General features: G+C 39.5%; 1 protein-coding gene across 1 annotated transcript in view; it reads right to left on the bottom strand.

Annotated features, from left to right (window-relative positions):
* Positions 1–1921: 1921 nt before the first annotated feature.
* tmbim4 (transmembrane BAX inhibitor motif containing 4) overlaps positions 1922–26164 on the bottom strand; it is a 29132-nt gene continuing 4889 nt past the window's right edge. Inside the window, exons 3-8 of the mRNA XM_084573259.1 lie at positions 18677–18785; positions 15623–15728; positions 9294–9327; positions 9092–9209; positions 8245–8290; positions 1922–2569 (exon numbers count right to left, since the gene is read on the bottom strand). Coding sequence (XP_084429385.1) covers positions 2363–2569; positions 8245–8290; positions 9092–9209; positions 9294–9327; positions 15623–15728; positions 18677–18785 — 620 coding nt within the window. The 3' untranslated portion in view covers positions 1922–2362. The remainder of the gene's footprint in view (positions 2570–8244; positions 8291–9091; positions 9210–9293; positions 9328–15622; positions 15729–18676; positions 18786–26164) is intronic.

The raw sequence follows: 26164 nt of genomic DNA on the forward strand, positions 1-26164 counted from the left end.
ATCAAACAACACGCTGTGAAGTACTGTTAATTGCTATTGATGGTGCTAATTTATGTGGGCTATACATATCTGCAGCACACTATTGATAAGCTCATGTGTTCAGTTCCGTTGTGTTCTATTAGTGGACATTGTTGCAGAGTGAGCTGCATCTCATAAGTGTTCACGGTGTTGACATGGGCTATGGCTGACAATAGCCCATGTTCAAGCTTCAATTACCTTGCAGAAAAGCGTCCGTAGCTTCTTTTGTATGAGATGCTACAATATGTATTCGGGTCAAGAATAGATTTCATTGTTGCAAACATTACTTTCTACTGTGTGTTTATGTGTGATGACGTCGACTCGACTTTCACTGCATATTAGTCCATATTAGTGGTTAATCGGGATGCATTTCGGTCACAACCAGACGCACCAGGGAAGGGCAGACAGAGATCAAGAGGTGGCCATCATGTTCAGCTGTTTAGGTTCAAGGGCAGTACACACTTGGATAATCAAATCTATGGACTCGTCCAGCTTTGTTGGAGCACACAAGGAACGTGGGACAGAAAAAACTGTGCAGAGGTACCTCAGTGAGCAGGAATGCAGCTGGGAATTTAACCCGCCACATGTGTCTCATACAGGAGACACTTGGGAGCATGTGATTGCCATTGCCAGAAGAATACTTGATTCAGTGTTTCTACAGCAAAACACTCGCTTAACTCATGAAGTGCTTTGCACATTAATGGCAGAGGTCACTGCCATCATAACTGCACAAACTATCTGTGTCCACAGACCCCCAGAAGTCATTCACACTCTCACCATCAATGCTTTTTACCAGAAGGAGTCTTACTTCTACCTGGAGACTTCTCAGGCAAGGTCCTGTATACAAGGCAATGGAGACCAGTTCAAGCTTTTGCAAACCAGTTCTATAGCCGCTGGAACCGCAAATATTTGCCGCACAGACAGAAGTGGACAGTGATCCGCAGAATCCTGGAAGTTGGAGATCTTGTACTACTCAGGGACAAGCACACTGCTGGCCCATAGTCAGGGTCTGCGCAACATTCCCCTGAAAGACTTGCAAGAAAGGCTGAGGTGAAAACCACTGATCAAGGCACTGTGAAAACCTCTCTGAGACCAGCTGCAGAAACTGTTCTGCCCAAAGACTGATTTTGAGACTCCGGACTCATAAAAGACCTATGGTCAGGCATGGAGTGGGTTGCCCTTAAGGCATTTTCTTTAAGTTTCACATTCTGTCATTATTTGTTGATTATTTGTAGTTCTAAGGTGTAGATTAGTTTTTGTGTAATTGCACAGTTTCATTAGGTAATGACATAACTTCCAGTGACGACGCAGGCTGTTAAGTTACTTGCCGTTTCACCAGTTTACCTGGACTGAATTATTTTGTATTCTTTTTATTTGCAGTTTTCACCAACATATTAATAAGGAAGTGTTACAGTAAATGCTGTCTAGGTGCCCACAAAACGTTGTGGCCTTCATAGATGAATGGAAAACTTTCTGACAAAAGCCTGGTCTGATTAGGGGAGATGGCAGCCGTCCCATTGTGGTAGGTGCCGCTCTTACATAGGAATCAGGCCAATTTTATTAGTCTTCCAGAACTGAGGCCAGGAGGCAGAATTGTAGTCTTACACACTTCTCTGCAGCCTCCTTAAGACTGTCTCACCCAAGACTGTAGCCATAGGGGCTCTGTCTGCTCCCAGATTCTTTAAATCAAGAAACAATAAAAGAGGAATTATTCACAAGAACCTAATAATTAGGACAAATTGTCATAAGTTAACTATAACTGGGATGCGCCATTAGTGCAACTAATCGCAACATAACAAATGACTGTTCGTCCTTCACAATGTCCAAAGATTGCAGCCTCTGCTTATTCACTGATTTATAATAAAAAAGAGCCATAAATAAAGATGGTCCTTGAGAAAGAAACTAATACCAAACATAAATTTTAATGTGTACGATCACAGATATTGCACTTAGAATTTTCATAAAAGCAGTGTGCAATGTGTCATTTTCATTGTGCTATTGTACAGCATAAACAGACTTGGAAGTGCAGTAAGAAACTACTAATTATAAACCACATTAGATAGATTTAACATTGAATTCTGTTTAAGAATAAATTAAAAGAACTTTGAACTGAATCTCAACTGTGCTCAGCAAACACAAAACCTGTATTGGATGTGCAGCTCAAATGATTATAGGGCATTTATGGTTAAGGACAACAAAATAATGAAGCAAAACAATATTACTATAACATACAACAGTCTTATTTAGAGCCTGTACTCTTGCCTTTGCAAGTGGTCTATGCTGTTGTAAACATTTATACCTGTGTGGGTGTTGGCATCACTCTGTAATTACACTGCTACGGCTCTCAGTGCTTCTTCATGTAGTCCAGAACACGCAGGATATGCAGAAAGAGGTTGACAATGTCCAGGTAGAGGTTGATGGAGGCCAAAATGTGCTCCTCAGGGGAGAGCTGCTTCATCAGCATGTTGGTATCGTAGATGATGAAGCCACAGAAGATAAGTGCCCCAGCTCCAGCCAGGACCAGTTCTGTACCATCACTGTTGAAGAAAAACTGTAGAATGAACAGAGACAGTCATGTGAGCAATACTTGACGGGAGCAGAATGACTGTATGAAATTCCAGTGTTCTTTACTAAAAACCCACAAGTACGGTACGTGACGAATCCTAATCTTCACCTGGATGGACTAGGTAATTGGTCAGTTGTACTTGTGGTACTTTTAACAACAGATAACGTGTCACATTTACAGAAATCACAAATGCTTTTTAGAACTCATAACAAGCGCGACTCAACTTAGTGCTATGACAGTGATTTCTTCTTATCTCATGTATAATAATTGTTAAACAAAAATTATGGGGGACCACCCTGACAACAGGGACCAATAACCAAATAACAAGTTCAGTCTCAAAATATACTCTTAACTGTTAATTGGAAATCTGATAAGAGTTCTATTATAACAATAATCAGGATTACCGATCAATAGTAAGGATTGAAGGATTTGGAGCTTATATATTCAAAAGGTAATAAATGAAAACACAATACATCTAAGGAAGGTCCAAGAGTGAGAGTTAGAAAGTGTATATGTGTGCATGTTCAGAAGAATGTTCCACCTTTGTATCTATATCTATATCTATAGAGGCAGTGTATATATATATCTATATCTATAGATATATACACTTCCTGGCCAAAAAAGGTCGCCACCTGGATTTAACTAACCAAAGAGGTACGAGACTCCTATTGGATATTTACTGCATGAGTGATTATCATTCAGCTGACAACAAGTTACTTAATCCCAACTGATGCAATGAGTAGCTTCTCATTTCTTAAACAACCATGTCGAAAGACACATCCCACAGTTGCGGAAAAGATGTTAGTCTGTTTGAGAAGGGTCAAATCATTGGCATGCATCAAGCAGAGAAAACATCTAAGGAGATTGTAGAAACTACTAAAATTGGGTTAAGAACCTGTCCAACGCATTATTAAAAACTGGAAGGATAGTGGGGAACCACTGTCTTCGAGGTAGAAATGTGGTCGGAAAAAAATCCTGACTGATCGTTATTACTTAAATGATTGGTGAAATCAAATCAAAGAAAAACAACATTAGAACTCAGGGCTATGTTTAATAGTGAAAGAAAGAGCATTTCCACACGTACAATGAGAAGGGAACTCAAGCAATTGGGACTGAACAGCTGTGTAGCCTTAAGGAAACCACTAATCACTGAGACTAACCGGAAAAAAAGGCTTCAATTTGCTAGGGAGCATAAAGATTGGACTGTGGAGCAATGGAAGAAGGTCATGTGGTCTGATGAGTCCAGATTTACACTGTTTTAGAGTGATGGGCACATCAAGGTAAGAAGAGAAGCAGATGAAGTGATGCACCCATCATGCCTAGTGTCTACTGTACAAGCCTGTGGGAGCAGTGCTATGATCTGAGGTTGCTGCAGTTGGTCAGGTCTAGGTTCAGCAACATTATGTGTCCAAAGAATGAGGTCAGCTGACTACCTGAATATACTGAATGACCAGGTTATTCCATCAATGGATTTTTTTTTTCTTCCCTGATGGCACGGGCATTTTCCAAAATGACAATACCAGGATTCATCGGGCTCAAATTGTGAAAGAGTGGTTCAGGGAGCATGAGACATCATTTTCACACATGGATTGGCCACCACAGAGTCCAGACCTTAACTCCATTGAGAGTCTTTGGAATGTGCTGGAGAAGGCTTTGTCCACAATTTCACAGGACCTGAAGTGGACTTCCAACATAGTAGGCCCAGGAGAGGCTGTCCTTCCTGTGCCAGCTTAGGAAATTCAACCTGCCTCAAGAGCTGCTTATAATCTTCTACACTGCAATAATCCAGTCTGTCCTGACAATGTCCATCACGGTCTGGTTTGGATCCGCCACCAGACATGATAGGGACAGACTGCAAAGGAAAAAGTCAGGGCTGCAGAGAGGATCATCGGCACCGACCATCCCTCCATCCAGGACCTGTACTGGTCCAGGGTCAGGAAGCAGGCCGGTAAAATCCCCACAGCCCCCTCACACCCCGGTCACAACCTGTTTAGACTCCTCCCCTCAGGCCCGCGTTACAGAGCACTGTACACCCGCCACAAAGACAGTTTCTTCCCCCGGGCTGTCGCTCTGTTGAACTCTGAGCAGTCACAGACCGTGAGACCATCCACATCAACATCATGAACAATAACAATAACTCTGCATTATTGTATATACTCACTGTACAAACTCCTGGATCATTGTATATATCTGCTCATATCCATTTTCTTTCATTTTTTATTTTTTTACTCTATTTTTATTTTATGTGTACAGTTTGATATTTATTTTTTACACTTGTTTAAGTTCCATGTGTTTCTGTACAAAAGAGAGAGAAAAAGTACTGGAGTCAAATTCCCTGTATGTGCACACATACTTGGCCAATAAAGCTGATTCTGATTCAGTTGTTTTTGTCACTGTGGAGAAAAAGTTATTTATCTGCTTGATGTGTGTATCCATGGTGTGGATTCTCTGTTAGCTTGTTTGGACTGAATATAAATTAAAAATGAATGAAAATTAAATGCTATTGAATATGTCATTAGTATGACAGACAATGAAAAAGTCTAGCGCAACCTCTGGTCTTAGATCACTTCGATCTCGACCACTTACTTGTGGTTCTTAAGAGTTTCAAGAAGTAGAACGGGAGGTCATGCTTTCAACTACCACGACCCTCTCCTGTGTTTCCTATTCGATAAAGCTTATAGTAGGGCTGGCTCAGGTTACACTAAACCATCCCTTAGTTGTGCTGCAAATAGGCCTAGGCTGCTGGGGGATGATGCACTGAGCACCTATCCTTTTCTTATCTAATTTCTTCTCTATTACTACTCATGCATTTGTGTGCTACTACTGTATAGCATGTAGATAGAAAATAGCTGTGTCCCTCTCTCTCCATCTCCCCTCTTCTATTCCTCTATTCCCTCGAAATAAATAAAGTATCTATCTATCTATCTATCTACAGGGCTTAAAGTAAAAAAAAATCCTGAGCCTGAACTTTTTTCTGGGGGGCGGGGGCGCAGTGGGTCCTACGCATAAGCTAGGCAATTTTACAAACAACTTTTTGGCATTGTGCTAAACAGGGTACAAGATGATCTACAATCTAAAATATGATTTTTAGAAATTAAAGGTCTGTGAAAATGGACAGAAGAGCTTTAACCAGCTTACACAGGGTGGGATACCTCACACCTCTCTCTGGATTTTTCAGAGATGCAACACAGCTTCACCAGTGATCTAAATGTTTTTTAGAAATTAAAGGTCCTAATGTTATAAGACCTTGTGAAACTCTGTCAGGCTAATTAATTTGAAGAATTATTCAATTAGCAACCATTTCAATCAGTAAAGGACAATTTATATTAAAAAAAACATTTATAATCAGTTACAGTGCAACAGTGAACTGTAGATAATATTGTCATTCTAAACTGCAACATTTCCATCAGTTTTTTTGTTCAAAATAAATAATGACCTCTGATAACTGAACAACTGTCCAGTAGAATACTGGTTATTTGTTTCCACTCACGGCCATAACACTGCAGGACATCTCTGAGTTCCAGCATAAGTGCTGAAGCATTGCTGATATTAACTTTCCTGTTTGCAAGATGTTGTGTTATCACTCTGACCGCATCATCATCAAAGAAGTGAACTAGTACATTAGGAACTTTGTCCATGCTGTGGCTAGTGGCTTCATCAACATTAAGAGAAAACATACATTTTTTGAGCTTCTCAGACAGACGTTTGTTAAACTCTGGGTTACATTGGGTGTTCATATAAAGTGGCATGCTGATTTAAAACAGACAGTTTTGTCAAAGCATTTTTATCAACAGCTATTTTTTTTTTACACAGATCTACAAGCGGTTGAGTGATCGTCAATGATAAATCATGTTCTGCAATGAACGAGCACACACGTATTTTCAAGTCACAAACACGATCAGTCATTGACGTCGGTACGTCAGCTGTGGATGTTGCTCCGCTAGTAGGCCTAGCTTAAATTAGCTTCTTCGGGCACAACACACAGAAACAAGCACCTGGCTCTCTTAATTTCTGGCACCAGTTACCAAAAGTTTTGCTGTCTCTGCCCCTTTCTTTTATCCACGCCCAGCGCCATTTATTTTTAAGTCCTTTATCAGTTAGGACATCTTCCCCTGGCTTCATGAATTTATTCTCCATCTTTCGACTAGAGCCCTGCGCGGGACTGTTTTCTTCATCCTGCTCCCGCCCGCGCCCGCCGAATTTCTGACCATTACCGCCCGCTCCCGCAACCTGTGTTACACTCCCGCCCGCTCCCGCAATATGTATGTCCACTCCCGCCCGCACCCGCAAAACTCTGAGAATTTATTCCCGCACGATAATAGAGATGCATTGATTTTGTGTCTTCTCCCGTCCCGCAGGAAAAAAAAATAGGATTTGTATTGCTATTATTAAAGAGATTCATGTGGTTGTTTATTTCGTTTCCCTGGCCTGCATGTATTGTGACGCACTGGTCAGGAAGATGAATAGTAGCCTGGGCTATGGGGGACATCTAAAACGCGAGATTTGCGTTGGGTCCCGCGGGACCCGGCGGGTCCCAATCCCAATGCAGCCCTCTACTTTCGACTTCGGTGAAACTACGTTGGGTCTGCTGCGTTCAAGACAACTCGGAAGTAACCGAGAAGTCATAGCATTCAAGCTACTGGTTAACTCGTGGGAGAAAAAATAAGTTTTGGATATTGTCACTATTTGCTGAACAGTAAAAACATATGCAGCAGCAATTTATGCTTATTATGGACGAAGACAGATAGGCGTGTCATTTCCGAGTTTGACGTTGTTCAATTAATTTTCCACAACTCAGAGCTCGTTTTATCCCCAAGTCATGAACGCAACATCAACTGCTGCTGATCGATCCATCGATCCATCCATCCATCCATCGATCTATCTATCAATAAGACTCCATTCAATGTTTAACGTCTCTAAATATATGATTAACCTAATTTTTTTTGCTTCATACTTAATGACTCTTCCTAATTGAATTGGGACATGGACATTGGCCCTCATATTATATGTTATTATTCGTGATAATAGTTGTTATAATACTATACTATACTATACTATACTATACTATACTATAATACTCTTGTTATAGATAAGAAGAGTATGTACTTAGGAATGATATAAAGCCACTTAAACATATCTCTTTCCAATTTAAGACCAATCAGTGAGATTTTATGTTGATCTGATTGGTGATTTATCCATAGTCATGTGACAGGTATGCTGGATGTATATGTGTATATGCTATTTAGGTAGTCAACAAAAAAACATAAAGTACCTGACAAATGTTTAATTGTAATAATTTAAATTGACCCCAAGGATAAAACGTGTTGGAAATTCATTCATTTTCTTGTCCCCTGGAGAGTCGCAGAATCATCAGTTAACCTAACGAGCATATCTTTGGACGGTGGGAGGAAGCTGGAGTACATTACGGAGAGACACGCAGACACACCTGGAACCTTCTTGCTGTGAGGCAGCACAGTAGTGTGGTGATAACACCACTGTGCTGCCCTATACCAGATATATTTTTCTTAATGTATAAGCTATATATGTACCACATTTGTCATTTTCTCTACAAAATAAACAATACATTATCTAGGCCACTATTAATGATATCATTTTTCTCCTTTTATGAATTACACACAAAAACAGGGAGTTTCACTCACCCTCATGAAGCTTGCAATGATGAGGATCCACAGGCAAGCGAAAAGCCTGTTAGGACAGAACATATTAGATTCAGCCTCCTTACTACCTCAAACCTGTATTTACACTAGTTGTTTTTATAAACTTTTTGTTAGCTACTTTATACCTGATGCAATATTGTAAATATTTTTTGTGCCATAACATACTTACTTTACTTTTATATACTGTAGTTTATTTTGTCTACCTTATTCTATTTTTTGTATCTTTTTGTTTCTTGCGCTGTCCCTGCCGCTGTAACGCTCTAATTTCCCAACAGGGATAAATAAAGTGACAGACTGCTTCACCCTCGATGTGTGAAGGAAAGATACACAAAGTCTTTCCTTCCTGCTGCCGTTAGGCTCCACAACGAGCACTCCTAATATGTGCAATATTATTAGACCTTATGGTGTAATAACACCAGTCTGTGCAATATGTTTATATCTATTCTGTCTGCCATTTCTGCAATGCTGTTGCAAACTACAATTTCCCCATTGTGGGACAAATAATGGTTTTCTTATTCTTATCTTATATCATGTTTTTCCTGTAGTGGGAGCCACCAGTCTGATAGTTGCAGCAAAAGCAACTTTGGCACACATAATCTGTCTTGCCAGTGCTAGGATGTCCTATCCTATAGGACAGCAAGCCTACCTTTCCCCATAGTACATTGTCCAAAGTCTATATATGGGGTGTCTGAGTTGTTTGTTTTGTGTAACTTTCCAAACCCAACAAGGTGGCATTCATATATTTTATTAGTGATTGGACTGCACATTTGATTTATGACAGTACATTTAAAGAACTAGTCCTGAGAGGCCATAACAAAAAAGTACTCACCATGCTCCCATTTTGCTCAGGTCTCTCTTTGACTGAAATGTGTAGGCTGTTAGTCCAACAAATACAGCACAGGTCAAAAACAAGGCTTGCAGTACTGTGGAGTATTCATAGAAGGTCACTGTGGACAGAAAAAAAACTGTCAATGACAAGAATATGTGTTGAACGGATAAAAACTGATGGAAACTTTTGAAAAATAACGTACATGCTGTGGCCATGGAAACTGCTTCCAGCAGAGTCTGCAAAAATCATATAATTAGCAACACATACTGTCTACAGTGCAGTGGATATAAAAAGAATAGACACTCCTGTGATATAAGAACTTTTGCACCATCATTTCGAAATTACAAATGTGCATACCCTTTTATAATTACCTCATCTTATCAAGAAGGAGAAAATATGGCACAGTGGCGATATATTATAGACTGGTTGTGGGAAGAAGCTGTCCAGCTTCCTGCATTCCTGCCATATAGGACATCAGACAGTAAGTAGGACTGCTGTCAGAGGTGGAAAGGTGTGGGCAGGGGTGTTCCACTGAAACACTTAAACCACCATCTTTTGTCTTATCTACATTTTGGGCAAGACTGTGTGACCTGCACGATAATATTAGTCCTTCCACTTTCAGAAAATGAATCACAGATATGGCCCACCACTCATTTGCAAATTTAACTATGTGATTGGTACCGAGTCTGACAGAAGAGTCGGATGTGAGCAGGCTGAACAGTAGGGGCACAGGATGCTACCTTGAGGTGAGGTGAAATTTAGGACCCAGTCTCACATATTGGGGCCTACGTACATTAACATCAGCTTTTCCACCGGCTGTTGTAAAACAGGGTTTCTGAAGTTAATGAAAAGCAACCTGGCTAATTACTCTTTTCAATAGTTCCGAAAGTTTGGGTACAAAACCTTCTCATGTCTGATAGATTGCTGAAAATGGACAGAAATTATTAATTTCTGAGGAAAATGATCAAAGGTAAATAGCACATCTAAAAAAAATGGAACAAAAGAAACAGAATGTTATGGGATGATCCAGCCAGAGCCCAAACATGAATTCTGTAGAAATTCTGTTGAGTGATCAAAAACATTTTTGCAAAGAAAGGAGGTGAAATACTGCCATGTTAAGCTGTGTCAGGGTTCAACTAAATATTAGTTCAGGTGTGTGCACATTTTGTTTTCAGTTAGATTTTACATGCATAAGTTGAATTTGTTTTTTAAATAAAAATACCAAAGTTTGTCCAGACCCAGTTTATTTTTTGAAATTCTCCTTTTATTTCGAAAGGCACATTTCCATCACATTCATTAATTACAGCTTTAGTTTGTCAAAAACATAGGAAAAGATGGATGTAGAAAATTTTGGTATTTTTTCCATACTGCCTTTCTTGAGTTTTGTTTTATGGACCTAAATTACTCCATATAGGAACAATAACAGAAAATAAAAAGAACAAAACTGGAGAGCGCACATCCCATTAAAAACGAATTAGGGTAAATTCACACAAAGCACAAGTATATTCAAATAAAATCAGATCTGACTGGCTTTACATACTCAGTCTATTTGGACCATTTCTTATAAAAATTGAAAATGGTTGGCTCCATTAGATCCACAGAGCCTCCAACAAGCGTCTCTGCTGCCCTGGTGTCTTTTTTGTATGGGTGTAATAAAAAATCTTGTTATATTTTTCCAACAGAACTCCCGCCAAGTATTCGACCCGGTCAAGAACCATTGTAATTTACATATTTTCTCCCAGCTCTCCTGTGAGATCTTTACCCTTATTTCCTTTTCCCATTTCCTCTTTATGTATTCTGTATTCTCTTGTTTGGATAATTGTATGGCGTTATATAATTTAGAGATCATTTTATTGCATGTTCTGGATTTAGTCATTGATAAAAATACTTCCATGAACCCTGCTTCTTCCTTTCCTAACGCCTCTTTAATATTTTTGTTAAAATAATGTCTCACTTGCAGGTACCTAAAGAAAATCATCTCTTCCCAGACCATGATCCTTCTGTAGGGTTTCAAAACTCCGAAATGCTCCCTTTTGATCCATGCCATCGGTTTTATTCAGTGTAAAGTCTGAGTCGTAGGCAGTGGCACACCACCTCATAATTTTAGATGTGTTTTTTAATCTGCAAACTTTGACTATTTCCTGCCAGGACTTCAGGAAGCTGCTCGCTATAAAATCTTCTGAGATCTTCTGTTCTCCTTGTAGTTTGATGTCACTTAGTAGAGGTGTTATTGGGATACCCTTTACCATCGTTCCTTCTATTTCCTTCCATGCTGCCGTGTATGTTGGTGAACATAGGCAGACTAGTGGCCTTAATTGGGCTGCATAGTAGTATTCCTGTAAGCAGGGAAGACCCATCCCACCCTTTTCTTTTCTTAATTGCAGCGTTTTAAATTTAATTCTGGCCTTTTTCCCTTGCCACAGATATCTTGCTATTAATCTGTCCCATTCTAAGAACAGCTTGGACGGTATTCTAACTGGCAGACATTGAAAAAGATACAGCATCCGTGGAAGAACATTCATCCTAATTGACTCTATCCGGGCGCTTAAACTCAAAAAGGGAATAACGTTCCATCTTTGTATGTCAGTTTTTATCTTCGAATTTAACGGATCGTAGTTGATGCTATACAACCTTGTGAAGTCCCTAGGTAATGAGACACCCAAATATTTAATGGATTCAGCATCCCAATTCCAGTTGTACATGGTCTTAATTGAAGCTGGAGGGTCATAATTAAATGTTAATACTTGAGTTTTATTGATATTAATTTTATAACCTGAAATTGAACCAAATTCCTCTAGCAATTTCTCAATTTTCGGAGTGTCTGTGTAGGTTGTGTTATACTTATTAACAAATCGTCTGCGAATAGGGCCAGTTTTTGTTCCCCAGATGTCATTGTTACCCCCTTTATATCAGTCCCTTGTCTAATTAGTTGACTCATGGGTTCTACAAACAAAGCGAAGAGGAGCGGCGACGCACAACACCCCTGTCTCATTCCTCTTTCCAGAATGAACGAATTGGATAGATCTCCATTGATTTTGATTCTAGCAGTTGGTCTGTCATACAGCGCTGCAAACATGTCAATTATAGTTGTATGGAAGCCAAATTTTGAAAGTACTTTATATAAAAATGGCCACCTCACCGAGTCAAACGCTTTCTCTGCATCTAAACTTAATATCAATGTCTCCAGTCTCTGTTGTGTGACTTGTCTCATAATGTGCAGTGTTTTCCTGATGTTGTCTTGGGTCTGTCTTTGTCTGACAAAGACAGTTTGGTCCTCATGCATTAGTACTGGCAATATCAATTCTATTCGTTTAGATAATATGGAGGTGAATAGTTTATAGTCGTTATTTAGAAGACTTACAGGACGGTAATTCCCACATTTCAATTTGTCTTTCCCCTCTTTAGGTATGATCGAAATCACTGCCTCCCTCCATGGGGGGAGGGGGGTACTTTTGTTTTCTAAAACCCAATTAAACGTTTTTAATAGTGTTGGTATTAGTTGGTCTTGCATTGTTTTGTACCATTCTGTGGGAAAACCATCTGTCCCTGGAGACTTCCCCCTTTCATCCTCGCATCCCATCGATTTGGTTATCGTTGTTTGTTTGTAGTTGAGAATATAATAATTTATAGTATTCTTGGAAGCACTGTTGTATTTTCTCCGGATTAGTTTCTATTACACTCGTTGCGGAGTTTCTTATTTTATATATAGTTCTGTCCGCTTGTTGTTTTCTTAACCTATATTATAGAAGTTTCAGTGATTTCCCTCCTGTCTCATAGTATTGTTGCTTTATAAAAAGGAGCTTTTTTTGAATTTCCTGAGTATTTATTTCATCCATTTCTTTTTTTAATTTTATAATCTTACATTTGTCATCATCTTTGAGAGACTTTGTGTGTTCTTTCTAGAGACTCTTCAAGTCCTCGTCTAATTTTTTTAGTTTTTGCTCCCATATGATGAGATGGTTATTATTTTGCCCCTCAACACTGCTTTTAATACATCTCAGAGAATGGATGGTGTCACTTCCTTATTATCATTGTTTTCCAAATACAATTTAATTTCACTTTTCAATTTATCTTTAATAACTGGGTTGTTCAGAATGTTTGAGTTCAGTCTTCAAAGAGTGGATTTCTTATTATTATCCATAATCGGATCCATGATCGGAAATAGTACTGGGTCCTATTTCGCAGTTATCCACCCTAAAAAGATCTCCTTTAAGCATAAAAAAGTAATCTATGCGCGAGTAAACATTGTGAGCGTACGAGTAATGCGAGTAGTCGGGTTTATTTCTCTCCACACGTCAACAATCCCCAATTCACGCATCCAAACATTTAATCTTCTGCTAACATTTTTTTGCGTCGGATTTCCCGTTTCCCGAGTCAATTTTCGGGTTTAATCAGATATTAAAATCTCCGCCACATATTAAAATCCCTTGACTTTTTGTCGTCATTAAATCAACCATATGTTTATAAAAGGACCAGGTACTGCCTGGCGGAACATACACGTTAAAGAGACTTATCACAACACCTTCTATTCTTCCCACAACCATAACGATTCTGCCTTCCTTATCCTTATATTCTGATATGTGCTCATAGTTCACAGCACTGGATATCCCCCCCCTCCGCCTCCCCGATCCACGTGAAGAAAAGTAAACATGTTTAAATCCTGATTTATTCAGTTTAGTATGCTCAGTGTCGCTGAGGTATGTCTCCTGTAAGAAAGCTATTTGGACTTTATCTTTTTTTAATTTTGATAAGATTTTTCCCCTCTTAACTGGATTGAGAACTCCATTTATATTAAATGATGCTATTTTTAAAGGCCTTTTTTGCATCTATATGATTTCCTCCTCCATCCCAAACAAAAACCTGGTGCACTTCCCCCTCCCCACAAAAAACTGGCAGGGAATAAACAACTAACACAGTAAACATCAATCTGAACATAACTGGTCTTTGTGACTCCCTATGTAGGGGTCTGTTAACCTGACCCTGTTGAGCCTCCCAAAGCGGCTCGAAGGGAAAAGTCTCCCTCAATTGAGAGGGAGAGGCCCTTACCTGCAACAGTCACATGTCGAAAAAAGAGAAGAGAAAACAAAAAATCGAAAGTGATAAACTAGCCCCAAACGAACCAGTCCATTAAATAGTGGATCTCCAGCCCTAATTACAGTCATAGTACATAACAGAGATTTCACAATTTACTCCGTCGTCCTCAGGCCGAGGGGTAAGTCCTTTAGGTCCCGGAGGGGAGTGGTGATGTTCTCCTGAAGGCTCGGCGCTTCTCCCTGTATCCTGGCTCCAGTTCAGCTGTGCCCTTCCTTGCTCGTCTATCCACTCTCCTCCAGGACAGCCGCTGCACCTTGTCCATGAGCGTCGCCGGAGGTGTGATGGTTGTCACGTTGTGTAGCCTCTTCTCTGCAGGTCCTCTGATGCCTCCTCTATGGTATTGTAGGTTTTGGTCCCGTCATCGTGTCTCATGCGCAGCCTGGCAGGGAAGAGGGTCTGGAACTGGACTTTGTTTTCCTTCAGCACTCTGCGTATCTCTGTGTATTCTCTTCGTTTCTTGAGTATTAGAGGTGGACAGTCGTGGTCCAGGTTTATGTGGTTTTCTTGCCAGGTAAACCCCTTCTTCTGCCATGCCTTGCGGAGTAATGTCTCTTTTGTTTTGTCCCAGAGACCGGTGAGCTCTTTCAATCTGCAGGTCGGGCATGTCGTCAGTTAGTTCGAGACCTTCGCGGAGTAGTTTTTCCACAAATGAAATCATTGTGGTTGATTCCTTCTCAGACCCCTTCCGGCACCCCATAGATCCTTATGTTTTCGCGTCTGTTGCGGCTTTCCAGATCCAGCAACTTGTCCTCCAGCTTGGTGTGCAGCTGCAACATAGCCGTAATGACTTCTTCTGTGTTTTGGATTCTTTCTTCTGCTCTCCCAATTCGCCCTTCCGCCTCGTCCTGTCTGGCATTCGCCTTAACAATTTGTTCTTTTATTGTCCCCAATTGTTCTTTGTCTTCTTTTTGCAAAACTCTCTTAGTTCTTGCAGGATCAGTTCTGAGTCGGCCATTTCTCCGCACTGCGCCGCGTTGCTTGTTAGCTTAAACCTGTTAGCCGCTACTTGTTGCTGTGTCCGTCTTTCTCACCCCCGTCTTCAGACGACGTTTACTGCTCAAAGTGGTGATATGATATTTTCTCCCCTTTTCTACGTCTTTTGTAGAATTATTTACTTGGTTTGTATGGGGATATTTCTCTAATTGCTCTGGTTCAATCAGGAGTTCCCTCGCTATGCGGCCATCTTGACGGTGTTCCGACCGGAAGTCGTCCAGACCCAATTTAATATCACAAACTTAAATTGCTAAATAAGGAAATAAAGGGAAGTTGTACAGTTACATTCTACCCCATTTCCTCAACTGCTGGGCAGCATTTTTTTGTGTTAATGCCATCATCTTAACAGTTACCTTCACAGGCCAACTAACCTAAATGTTCCATTCTCTAACTAGCAGTAAAATAAGATTAGTTAGTCAAAACACTGCAAATAGGAAAGCTTACAAATGCAAGTAGCAGGTAGAGGTTGACTGGATGTTGGTGCCTATACATGGCCAGCATCAGCAAAAGAACCAGAGAGAGCAGAGCCGAAACCATAACCACAGCAGGACTGAAAAGTAAATGACACAGGAGTTAGTTAATCTGGCCAACACAACTTCAGACACAGGGTAATTAATTCGCATTTGCACATTATAACAATGAAAAAGATAATAAATATAAGTTACCCGTTTCTATGTAAGAGCACAGTCATTAAAACATCCTTTTACTTAGTTTAGACGGAGTTCAACTTCCTCATCAAATGGATTCTCTGGAGCAAATATGGTTATTAGCAATAATTAATACTCATGAAATTGGTTTTTAATAATCTAAATAAAATTATTTGATTTCTTTATACTTGCAGGGCATCCCCTGGCTACAGGGACCAAAAACAGTTCAGTCTTACAAAATAGTCTTAACTATTAATTTGGAAATCTGGTTATCAAAATTACCAATCAATAGTAAGGATTCATTTCTGTGCAACATTAAGGAAACTATCCCATATATTCAAACATTTATTAAAAACATAATGGATGAAACCACAATATATGGAGAGTGGCAAAGAGAAAAGAGGAAAAGAAAGAGAGAACAAGGGAGCAAGGTTATAATAGTTTTGGATTTTTCATTTTAGTTTAGTTTTATTTCGTTTTGACTTTTTTCCCTCCAATTCAGTTGGTTTTAATTCGTTTTTAGTGTGGGTTTGCTAGTTTTTATATTTCCAAAAATGCTTAGTTTTAGTTTAGTTTTTATTAGTTTTATTTTTTTCATACTTTGGGTTATTTGTCAGGTGCAGGATTCAAAAAGTGAGTATTGTATAATAATACAATACTCACTCTGAACAATACTCGTCACATCCCCCATGTGACGCCCATGATTATCGTTAACGAAAACGAACGAAATAACGAAAACTAAAATTGAAAAAACAATTTCGTTAACTGAAATAAATAAAAACGAAAATTAAAAGAAAAAAAAAGATAACTAACTGAAACTGTATTGCGTATTTAGAAAACGCACTAAAACAAACTGAAATTATAGATATAATTCCCTTCGTTTTCGTCTCTGTCAATTTAATGATAAGCATCAACTGGTTGGATTCATATGATCGATTTATTCCGCTCTACCAGTTTTATGCCAGCCGGCAGCAGCAGCAGCAGCACCTTACTGCACCTCACGGTCCGTGACCTCACCTTGCAGCACCATGGCAGTTGCAGCAAAAGCTGGGAGGAAGCGGCAAAGTCCTGTTGGACTTTTTTGAATATGATGACGAGAAAGATAAAAGCAAGTGTAGTGGAAACAGACTGTGACAAAACATGCGGCTTGCTTCTCAAAGGGAGAAACTCCACGAACCTCAAAGTCCATTTAAGAAGCTGGCACAAGGAGGCTAATGTCGAGTACCAAAACAAGCTAGCGTCTGTGAGTCCGCCACCGCCCCCGAAAGAGAAGGTTTAAAGGAATACTTCACCCAAAAATAAAAATTCAGTCATTATTAACTCACCCTCATTTTTTTAAACGTATCTTTTGTTGAATTTTATTATACAATACTCATCCTGGCCTTTTTGAATCCTGCATCTGACAAATAACCCAAAGTATGAAAATACTAAAACTAATCAGAATCAGAATCAGAATCAACTTTATTGCCAAGCATGTTGTACATACAAGGAATTTGCTTTGGTCCTACAGAAAAACTAAACTAAAACTAAGCATTTTTGGAAATATAAAAACTAGCAAACCCACACTAAAAAAAACTAATTAAAACTAACTGAATTGGAGGGAAAACAGTAAACTTAACTAAAATGAAAAATCCTAAACTATTATAACCTTGGTTCACAGGTCAGAGAAATCCTGACATGCCATCAACACTATGTTCACAGTTTTATGTAAATGACTCAAAACATCAGCATAGAAGTCCTGAAAGTAGACAAAGAGAATGCATTAAATAAATGAAACAGAAATATTATACCTGTGCATTTGTTTATTTCGAAAATTAGCCAATACTACATATCGGTGAGGTGCAAAAGTGATGGCAACTCAGAGATTACAGGTTACTTTTACAGCCAAATTCCATTTCTTCAGAAGTGTTTCCAATCAATGTAATGACACTCAGGTGTCGTTCAGTGATCGGGTTTGTTTAAAATAAATTAGGTCTTTGTCACAAGTTGATCTTCACAATGCTTCACACATGTTTGTGGAAGCGTATGGCACAGACAACGGAGCTTTAATGAGGACCATGAAAAATCGGTGCTGCTGCTCATCAGGCTGGTAAAAGTTAATAATCTCTAGAGAGTTTGGAATCCACAAATCCTCAGTAAGACAGAGTGTGAAGAGATGGAGGAGATTTGAGGTGACTGACGATTTGAGGAAACTGAGACAACCCTCCACAGGAGTGGCTGACCATCAAAGATGACTCCAAAACGCAAGATACAGAATAGTCAAAGAGGTCAAACCCGGGGTAATCTTTAAGCACGTAAAGGTCTCTCTTATATTGGCTAATGGTAATGAAACCATTATCAGTAGAACAAGCCAGAAGACTATTGTTATTTTATTCCGGAAAAGAGTGCGATTGCTGTGTTCACACCAACCCGAATGAATCGACCTGCGGAATAAATGCTTCTGGTTTTGGAACAAGGACACAGTTTTGAAATAACCCTTAAACATAGGATAAAATCAGAGACTCTTAAAGACTCTAGGAGACTCTAGAGCAAGCATGTCTCTGGCCCACCAAAGAACTTGGACATATATGCTGTCCAATAAAAGAGCAGCATTTGTTCCGTCTCTAACGTTCATTTAAAATTTGGACTGTTGAACAAAAAAGGCAAGATGGTGAAAAGAAGAGAAGCCATTTCATTGCTTTACAGATGCAGGTTATGTTCATAGTTTTGCTTCATAGTCTTCCACGTATAAAAAACAAAGCAAAAAAAAGGCTGCAAGCATGAAGTGTGTTCCCCTGTGTGCGCCGTTGGTGGCGTGTACTGAGCAGGTCTGGTCTGACATTTTTGTAATTTCATGAGCCAAAACACTTACCTGCCGTGGACAAAATCCTTGATGGGTTGACAAAGCATGAAGAGAGCAGAGGTGCCTGTGGTCAAGATGATCTGCAAGCTCAGAAGGGTGTACACCTTCCTTAGGAAATCTAATCGACAAAGACAGCAGAAAAGACACCACATTACAGCCTATTTCTCATCTAGATGTGTTCACATACACAGATCAGGCATTATGACTACCTGCCTAATAATGTATAGGCCTCGCTTGTGAAAAACAAGGTTATAATAGTTTGGGATTTTTCATTTTAGTTTAGTTTTAATTAGTTTTTAGTGTGGGTTTGCTAGTTTTTATTAGTTTTTGTATTTCCAAAAATGCTTAGTTTTAGTTTAGTTTTTATTAGTTTTAGTATTAATTTTTTTCATACTTTGGGTTATTTGTCAGGTGCAGGATTCAAAAAGGTCAGGGTGAGTATTCAACAAAAGATACGTTTAAAAAAAATGAGGTTGAGTTAATAATGACTGACTTTTTATTTTTGAGTTTTGAGTTTCAGTTAGTTATCTTTTTTTCTTTTAATTTTCGTTTTTATTTATTTCAGTTAATGAAATAGTTTTTTCAATTTTAGTTTTCGTTATTTCGGTCGTTTTCGTTAACGATAATAACCTTGGTGCAAAATAGTAGACTCATTATAAAATGGACATGGGCCTCCTGAGGGTGTCCTGTGGGTCTGGTAAACAGAATGTTGTTAGTGGGGGTCTTTGGGCGTTATGGATAGTAGGCCATGGCGTAGTCGTCCCTGAGAGGGATGCAGAGGCATAAGTCACCAGTAGCGCTCCCTATAGACCGTATTGCATGAAACCTGGTGGGCTTGTAAGGAGTCATCCACAGATTATTATTGTCAAATTTCAAGCAATTTACTGGTTTGTGAGATATAAACATGTAGTGGTTGTAGCGCCCCCTACAGGTCGAAACTTGGCATCACTGTACGCAAGCATATTATAATGACGGTTGCTAAGTTTCATAAGGATTGGGTGAATACTTTAATAGTTATAGGCCTTAAAGTAATTTAAAATGTTTTTCTCTCACCTGTAGTGCCCCCTGTAGATGTAATGTCCCGCAACTTGATGGGCGTCTACACAATGTGTTACAGATTGTGTATGCCAAATTTCATGAAGTTAGCTATTGCAGTTTTTGAGATATTGAAATGTTGCAAAAGCAGAGACCAAGGGTCACAAAAGTTGGGGTGTCAGAATCATATTATTATCAATTATATGAAGTTTGATTAAGTTTGGCTATATACTTCACAAAATATTAGCTTTGGAGTTACACAGTTGCATGCCATAAACATTAAGTAGCCATTAACTTTGTAATCAATAACGCTGCTACAGTTCTTTTCAGAACTTTTCATTATCTTTGTCCATAAATGATACATGGGATGCAATTTTTTCAAAATGGCAGAAAAAAATTGGGCATGGTCCATTAAAACCAGGGCTATCTAAGGAACCAGAGGGAGAAAGAACTTTGTTTCTAGGGCACATGGTTCTCGAGATATGAGCAAAAACGTAAAGTGGCTTATTATAGCGCCACCTAGCTGCAGGCATGTGTACTGACATCTTGTGACATGCTAGGACTTCTATCAAGTTACCAGGTTTGATGCCTTACAGTTTGTCCTGGGCAGACAGTTTCGCTACGCAGAAAAAGAGAAATCATTATTAGAATAAAAATTGCAACAAAATCAATAGGTATCCTGCAATTTCGTTTGCATGGACCCCTACCCTAACAAACAGGGGGAGGGCATTGCTTTCTCACACAGAGGTGCCATTTTGTCCATCTTACAGCATATAGCTCTGTTTTAATTCGTAGACTGTAGGTCAGCTGTTCCACTGATCGAATTTCTTCTACAATGTGACTAAGTCCAGGTGGGTCAGTTCTCAGCCAACTTCTTGTAATGGCTTTCTTAGCTGCAAGAGATAGAATCTTGAACAGGTATCTGTCATCTTTACCTATTACACCATCTGGTATCAGTCCTAGAAATATATACTGGGGGTCATTAGGAATATTGTATTCAGAAATTTCCCCCATGGTTCTCAGAACCCCATCCCAGAATAGCTGTAATTTCATACATGGCCAAAATATATGGGAGTGGTTGGTATTCAGTTGCCCACATTGTCTCCAACAATATTTTTGTTGACCTAATTGTAGAGATGCACCAATTACAATTTTCCTGGCCGATTCCGATTTCTGTTTTTTCATTGAGTTTGACCTGCCGATACCGATTTTAGCCGATTCCGATTTCATTTTTTCTAACCACTTTACAACATACACAAAGATTTATTTTCTCTTCTTTAATAGAATATTAATATTATCTTTTCTTTAATAGAACATTTTTTGAACAGATAATCGGTATCACTATAAAAATAGAACTATATAAATTACTCCTGGTGTGGGGAAAAAAAAAAATTAAAATAGGCCTATTTGTGGAAAAAAATATGTAATATTTGAGTTACATAAAAGCTTTTTATTTGTTTTCTTCCTAATTGTCCTTGAAATAGTGGTCAAGAACCCCCCCACCCCCAACACAAAATGGTTTGGCCACTGATCAAAATTTGATGTTGCCGTTTGATTTGAAGTTCAGTAGCTACGCTCAAAATGTCCGGTCAGCACTAGTCCGGTGCTCAGAAAAGGAAAGAAAAGAGAAGAAGAGAAGAAAATAGAGGCCTTAAAGATTTTCTTAACAAATATTTAAAAAAAGGTGGTGACGGTGAAACTGGGACTAGTAAAGTGAACGTAGGTTAGAAACAGCGCAGCCAACGTTTACCAGCCTTGTAACGTAACCTAACAGGCTAGCTCTGATGTTAACGTCCATTAGCTTGTATAAAAGCCCGACACAACACGTTATCTTTGACAGAAACAGTTGAGTTTGGTAGCTCCGTCAGAGAGGAGAGAGATCCGGCTGCAGTCAGGTGACAGAGAGAGTGATGCGGGAGGGGCCCGCTGTCTCGGAGCGGAGGGACAGAGTCAGGCTACCGTTGAGAGAAGAGAGAGAGAAGGCGATGTAAATCATGCGGCGCCCGAGTGCATTTGACCGGCAAAAAAACGGCATATGTCAGACTGACCGGCCGGTCTCCGGTCATGGTCGATCACGTGAAAATCGGCCGATTCCGGTCACCAGCCGATAAATCGGTGCATCTCTACCTAATTGTTTATTTTAAATATTTGTTGTAATAAGAAAACGTATTAAAATTTTCCAACCGAACTCCCTCCATCTTTTAGAGCTTGTTGATGGATATTGGGTCTTACATATGAACTGCCAATCACTCCCACACAACCTGATGTTGAATTCTTTTTCCCATTTTACTTTTATATACATTGTGTTTGTTCCCTGTTGCTTCAAAAACCTGTGTACAGTTTAGAGACTGTTCTTAAAGGAGTTTGTTTGTATGCACCTGTCAATACCTCAATCACATCATTCCCTTCCAATGAGATTTCCTTCTTAATTTCGGTCTCGTAAAAATGTCTTAATTGAAGATATCTGTATAAATCTCCATTTTCCAGTCCAAATTCATTTTTAAGTTGTCTAAATGATTTAAAGTGTTGCTTATTCACAAGTGTACATGTAGCTGTTATTCCTTTCAGTACTGGTTTTGTTTTCTTCTTTTTTGGATGCCAAATTTTAAAGTCACCGTTCTGTCACCTGGATATTAGCTTGTCCCATGCAGAAAGTTGTGAATCCGGTACTCTAACTGGAAGTGATAGAAAAAGATAGAGTAACCTAGGCAGGAGATTCATCTTGATCACATCAATTTTTGAGCTGAAATCCGTTACTAGTGTCAACCACTTTGCCACATCTCTATGAATTTTATCATTTATTAGTTTGTAGTCTGCCTCGTTAATTCTATCGAGTTCCTGAGTTATTGTTACTCCTAGGTATTTCATTGACTCGGTATTCCAATTAAAATCATATCTCTTCCTGATTTCTTTATTTTGCTTGTAATTAAAGGTTAAGACCTGAGTTTTTGACATATTCGATTGGTAGCCGGACATGAACCCATATTCTTCCATTATCTTTATCAATTTAGTAAACACTGTATTGGGGTCTTTAAGGAAGGTAACTATATCGTTAGAAAATAAACCTATCTTGTGATCATCTCCTGCTATCGTGACTCCTGTCAACTCATCCTCTTGTCTAATTATTTGAGCAAGTGGCTCTATGAAAATCGCGAAAAGAACCGGACTAGCACAACAGCCTTGTAGTGTCCCTCTGTACAATTTAAAAGTGTTTGTCAGGTGTCCATTGATTTTAACTCTGGCTGATGGGTCGGTATATAATACCTTTATGCAATTGATGAATTTATCATTTATCATTTATCCTCTCTAGTACTTTATACAAGAAACCCGGGCATCTAAGCTGATAAGGGCAGCGCTTGTATGGTTTATTGACGTGATCTATAATATGTAGGGTGCACCTGATGTTGTCCTGTGTTTGACGTCCTTTTACAAAAACCTGTTTGGTCCTCATGTATCAGGTCGGGTGTCCATGTGCCAACGATGTGGACGACAGCAACCACAATTTAACTCCTACACTGATAGATTATTTTGTCGATGGCACTGCAGCATCTCTTAGTACAACTCTAAACTTAGTCGTCACTCCATCTAGGTGGTGTCCAGCAAACAACGTGGCGTTCATTGACAATGGGCACACTTTCTGGGGAAAGCCTGGTCTGATTAGGCGAGATGGCATCCACCCCACTTTAGTGGGTGCTGCTCTCATCTCTAGGAATATAGCCGATTTTATTAACCCCCTGAAAGTGCCATGTGCCAATGATGTGGACAACAGCAACCACAATTTAACACCTACACTGATAGATTATTTTGTCGATGGCACTGCAACTCCAGATTTCTTTTCAGCACTGTAGCCAGGCTGACAAAGAGCTGCTCTGTTGAGCCATCTATTCCTTACTGCCCTCAGTAGTAATGACTTCATGAGCTTCTTTACTAATAAAATTGTAGGCATTAGAGAAAACATTCAAGGCATCCTTCCGACAGCTGTCAAAGCTGTAAGTACAGTGGCATTAGAAACTTCTGTAAGACCTTATCAATATCTGGAATCCTTCTCTCCAGTAGATCTTTCTGAGCTCTCTTCAACAATTACAGCATCTAAACCATCAACTTGTCTTCTAGATCCAATCCCAACTAAATTGCTCAAAGAGGTTGTTCTAATTAATTAACACCTCCATACTGAACTAGATAAATGTATCTTTATTAACAGGATTTGTGCCTCAGTCTTTTAAGATTGCTGTAATTAAACCCCTACTTAAGTAAGCCACTCTAGATCCAGATGTTTTAGCCAACTATAGACCAATTTCCAACCTTCCTTTTATTTCCAAAATTCTAGAAAAAGTTGTTGCTAATCAGTTGTGTGACCATTTAAACAGGAATGGTCTGTTTGAAGAGTTTCAGTCAGGTTTCAGAGTTCATCACAATACAGAAACGGCTCTGGTTAAAGTTACGAACGATATATTTGACGAGGATATGTCCTTTAAATTGCACATAAAGCAAGTAACCAGTAGGGATGGGCGATATGGACTAAAAAATTTATCCCGATAATTTCTGGTATTTATCACGGTAACGATAAAAATGACGATAAATAAACACCAATTCAGCCTAATCTTTTTGACTATAATGCATCGGCAAGTTTTATCTGAGTTGTTGTTGTTTTTTTACCGGACTCTTTGGATGAAGTCAACGGTGCTTCTGCATCCTTGCGCATTTTCTGGCATTCTTCATATTCTGGTTTGTGCTTTTTAAAACCAAACCAGTTCCAGATAATGGAGGTGGAGCCTCGTTTAGGAACGAGCTCCTCGCTACCCGGCGTATCCATAGACAGATATACATAGACACCTCATTGAGTGCTGGACCGTACGTCAGCATCGCCGCCATTTTGGATCTGTCCCGCGAACTAATACGAGTCAATGGAATGAACTTTATTAAGCGTCTTCTACAAAGTACTATAAGAATTTGCACATTCACACAGAACGTAAGGAACCAAAAACAACGTCTGTAACATTAACTACTCAGAATGTAATCAGACGTTGTTTTTGGTTCGTATCAGTTTCCTGAATATATACGTTTGTGCGTGAATATGTAAATGAGAGGCATTAACTTACAGCACTTTGTAGAAGACGCTTAATAAAGTTCACTCCATTCACTCATATTGATTCTAGGGACAGAGCTGCCTCCTCCAATATGGATGTACCGCAGCGACGTTGACGTATCGCAACAACGGGCCAACCCACTCAATGAGGCGTCTATGTATATCTATGCATATATACTATCTGCTCCGCCCTCCGCCATCGTCAATTTGTCAATTTTCCACATGTGTTGGGCTGCGAGTGTGTCGCGCACACATATACGTCATCAATGGGAATTTATCGTGGGATGACATATTCTTACGTGGCGAATGGTTTTGACGATATATCGTAAACAATAAAATATCGCACATCCCTAGTAACCAGGACTGTCTTCTTTCACCTGCGTAATATCGTCAAAAATAGGAACATCCTGTCTCAGAGTGATGCTGAAAAATTAGTTCATGCATTTGTGTCATCCAGGCTGGATTACTGTAATTCATTACTGTCTGGCTGTCCAAATAGCCCTTTAAAAAACTTCCAATTGATTCAAAATGCCGCGGCAAGAGCATTGACAGGAATTAGCAAGAGAGAGCGTATTACTCCAGTTTTAGCTTCTATTCACTGGCTCCCTTTAAAATCTAGAATAGAATTTAAAATCCTCCTCCTAACATACAAGGCCCTCAAAGGCCTAGTTCTATCATATCTTAAAGACCTCATTGTACCATATTATCCCAACAGATCACTTCGATCTGAAAGTGCAGGCCTACTTGTGGTTCCTAGAATTTCAAAAAATAGAATGGGACTGTAGAGCTTTCAGCTATCAGGCTCCTCTCCTGTGGAACCAGCTCCCAGTTTGGGTTCGGGAGGCAGACACCCTCTCTATTTTTAAGGTCAGGCTTAAGACCTTCCTTTTTGATAAAGCTTATAGTTAGGGCTCAACTGAATCATCCCTTAGTTATGCTAGGCTGCTGGGGGACGATGCACCAAACACATGTCCCCTTTCTTTCGTTTCTCTCCTCCTCCACTTTCTTTTCTCTGGCACAGAGCTCTTGCCCTCTAATTTCCAGTCATGCAATTCTGTGCTATTACTGTATAGCATGTTAACTGCTGTGTGTCCCTCCCCTCCCCTCCCCTCCCCTTCCCTCTCCTCCTCCTCCTCCTCCATCTCCATCTTCCTGTGAGTATCTCTGGCCTGGAGTTGTGTGTTTCCTGTGGAGCTCCATACTACATCTGTTGTCATTGTCTCATCAACCTGCCCAGTCTTCATGGCCTCCTGCAGTTATCCACTCCTACCTGAATGAACAATTTTTCCACCTGCCTATGATTCCTCTTACATTTTCAAACTGTCATGTAACATCATCAGTTTGTATCAGAAGATTCCACATGTACGCTTTAGTCA

The sequence above is a fragment of the Chelon labrosus genome (genome assembly GCF_963514085.1).
Source record: "Chelon labrosus genome assembly, chromosome: 23".
Classification (NCBI taxonomy): Eukaryota; Metazoa; Chordata; class Actinopteri; order Mugiliformes; family Mugilidae; genus Chelon; species Chelon labrosus.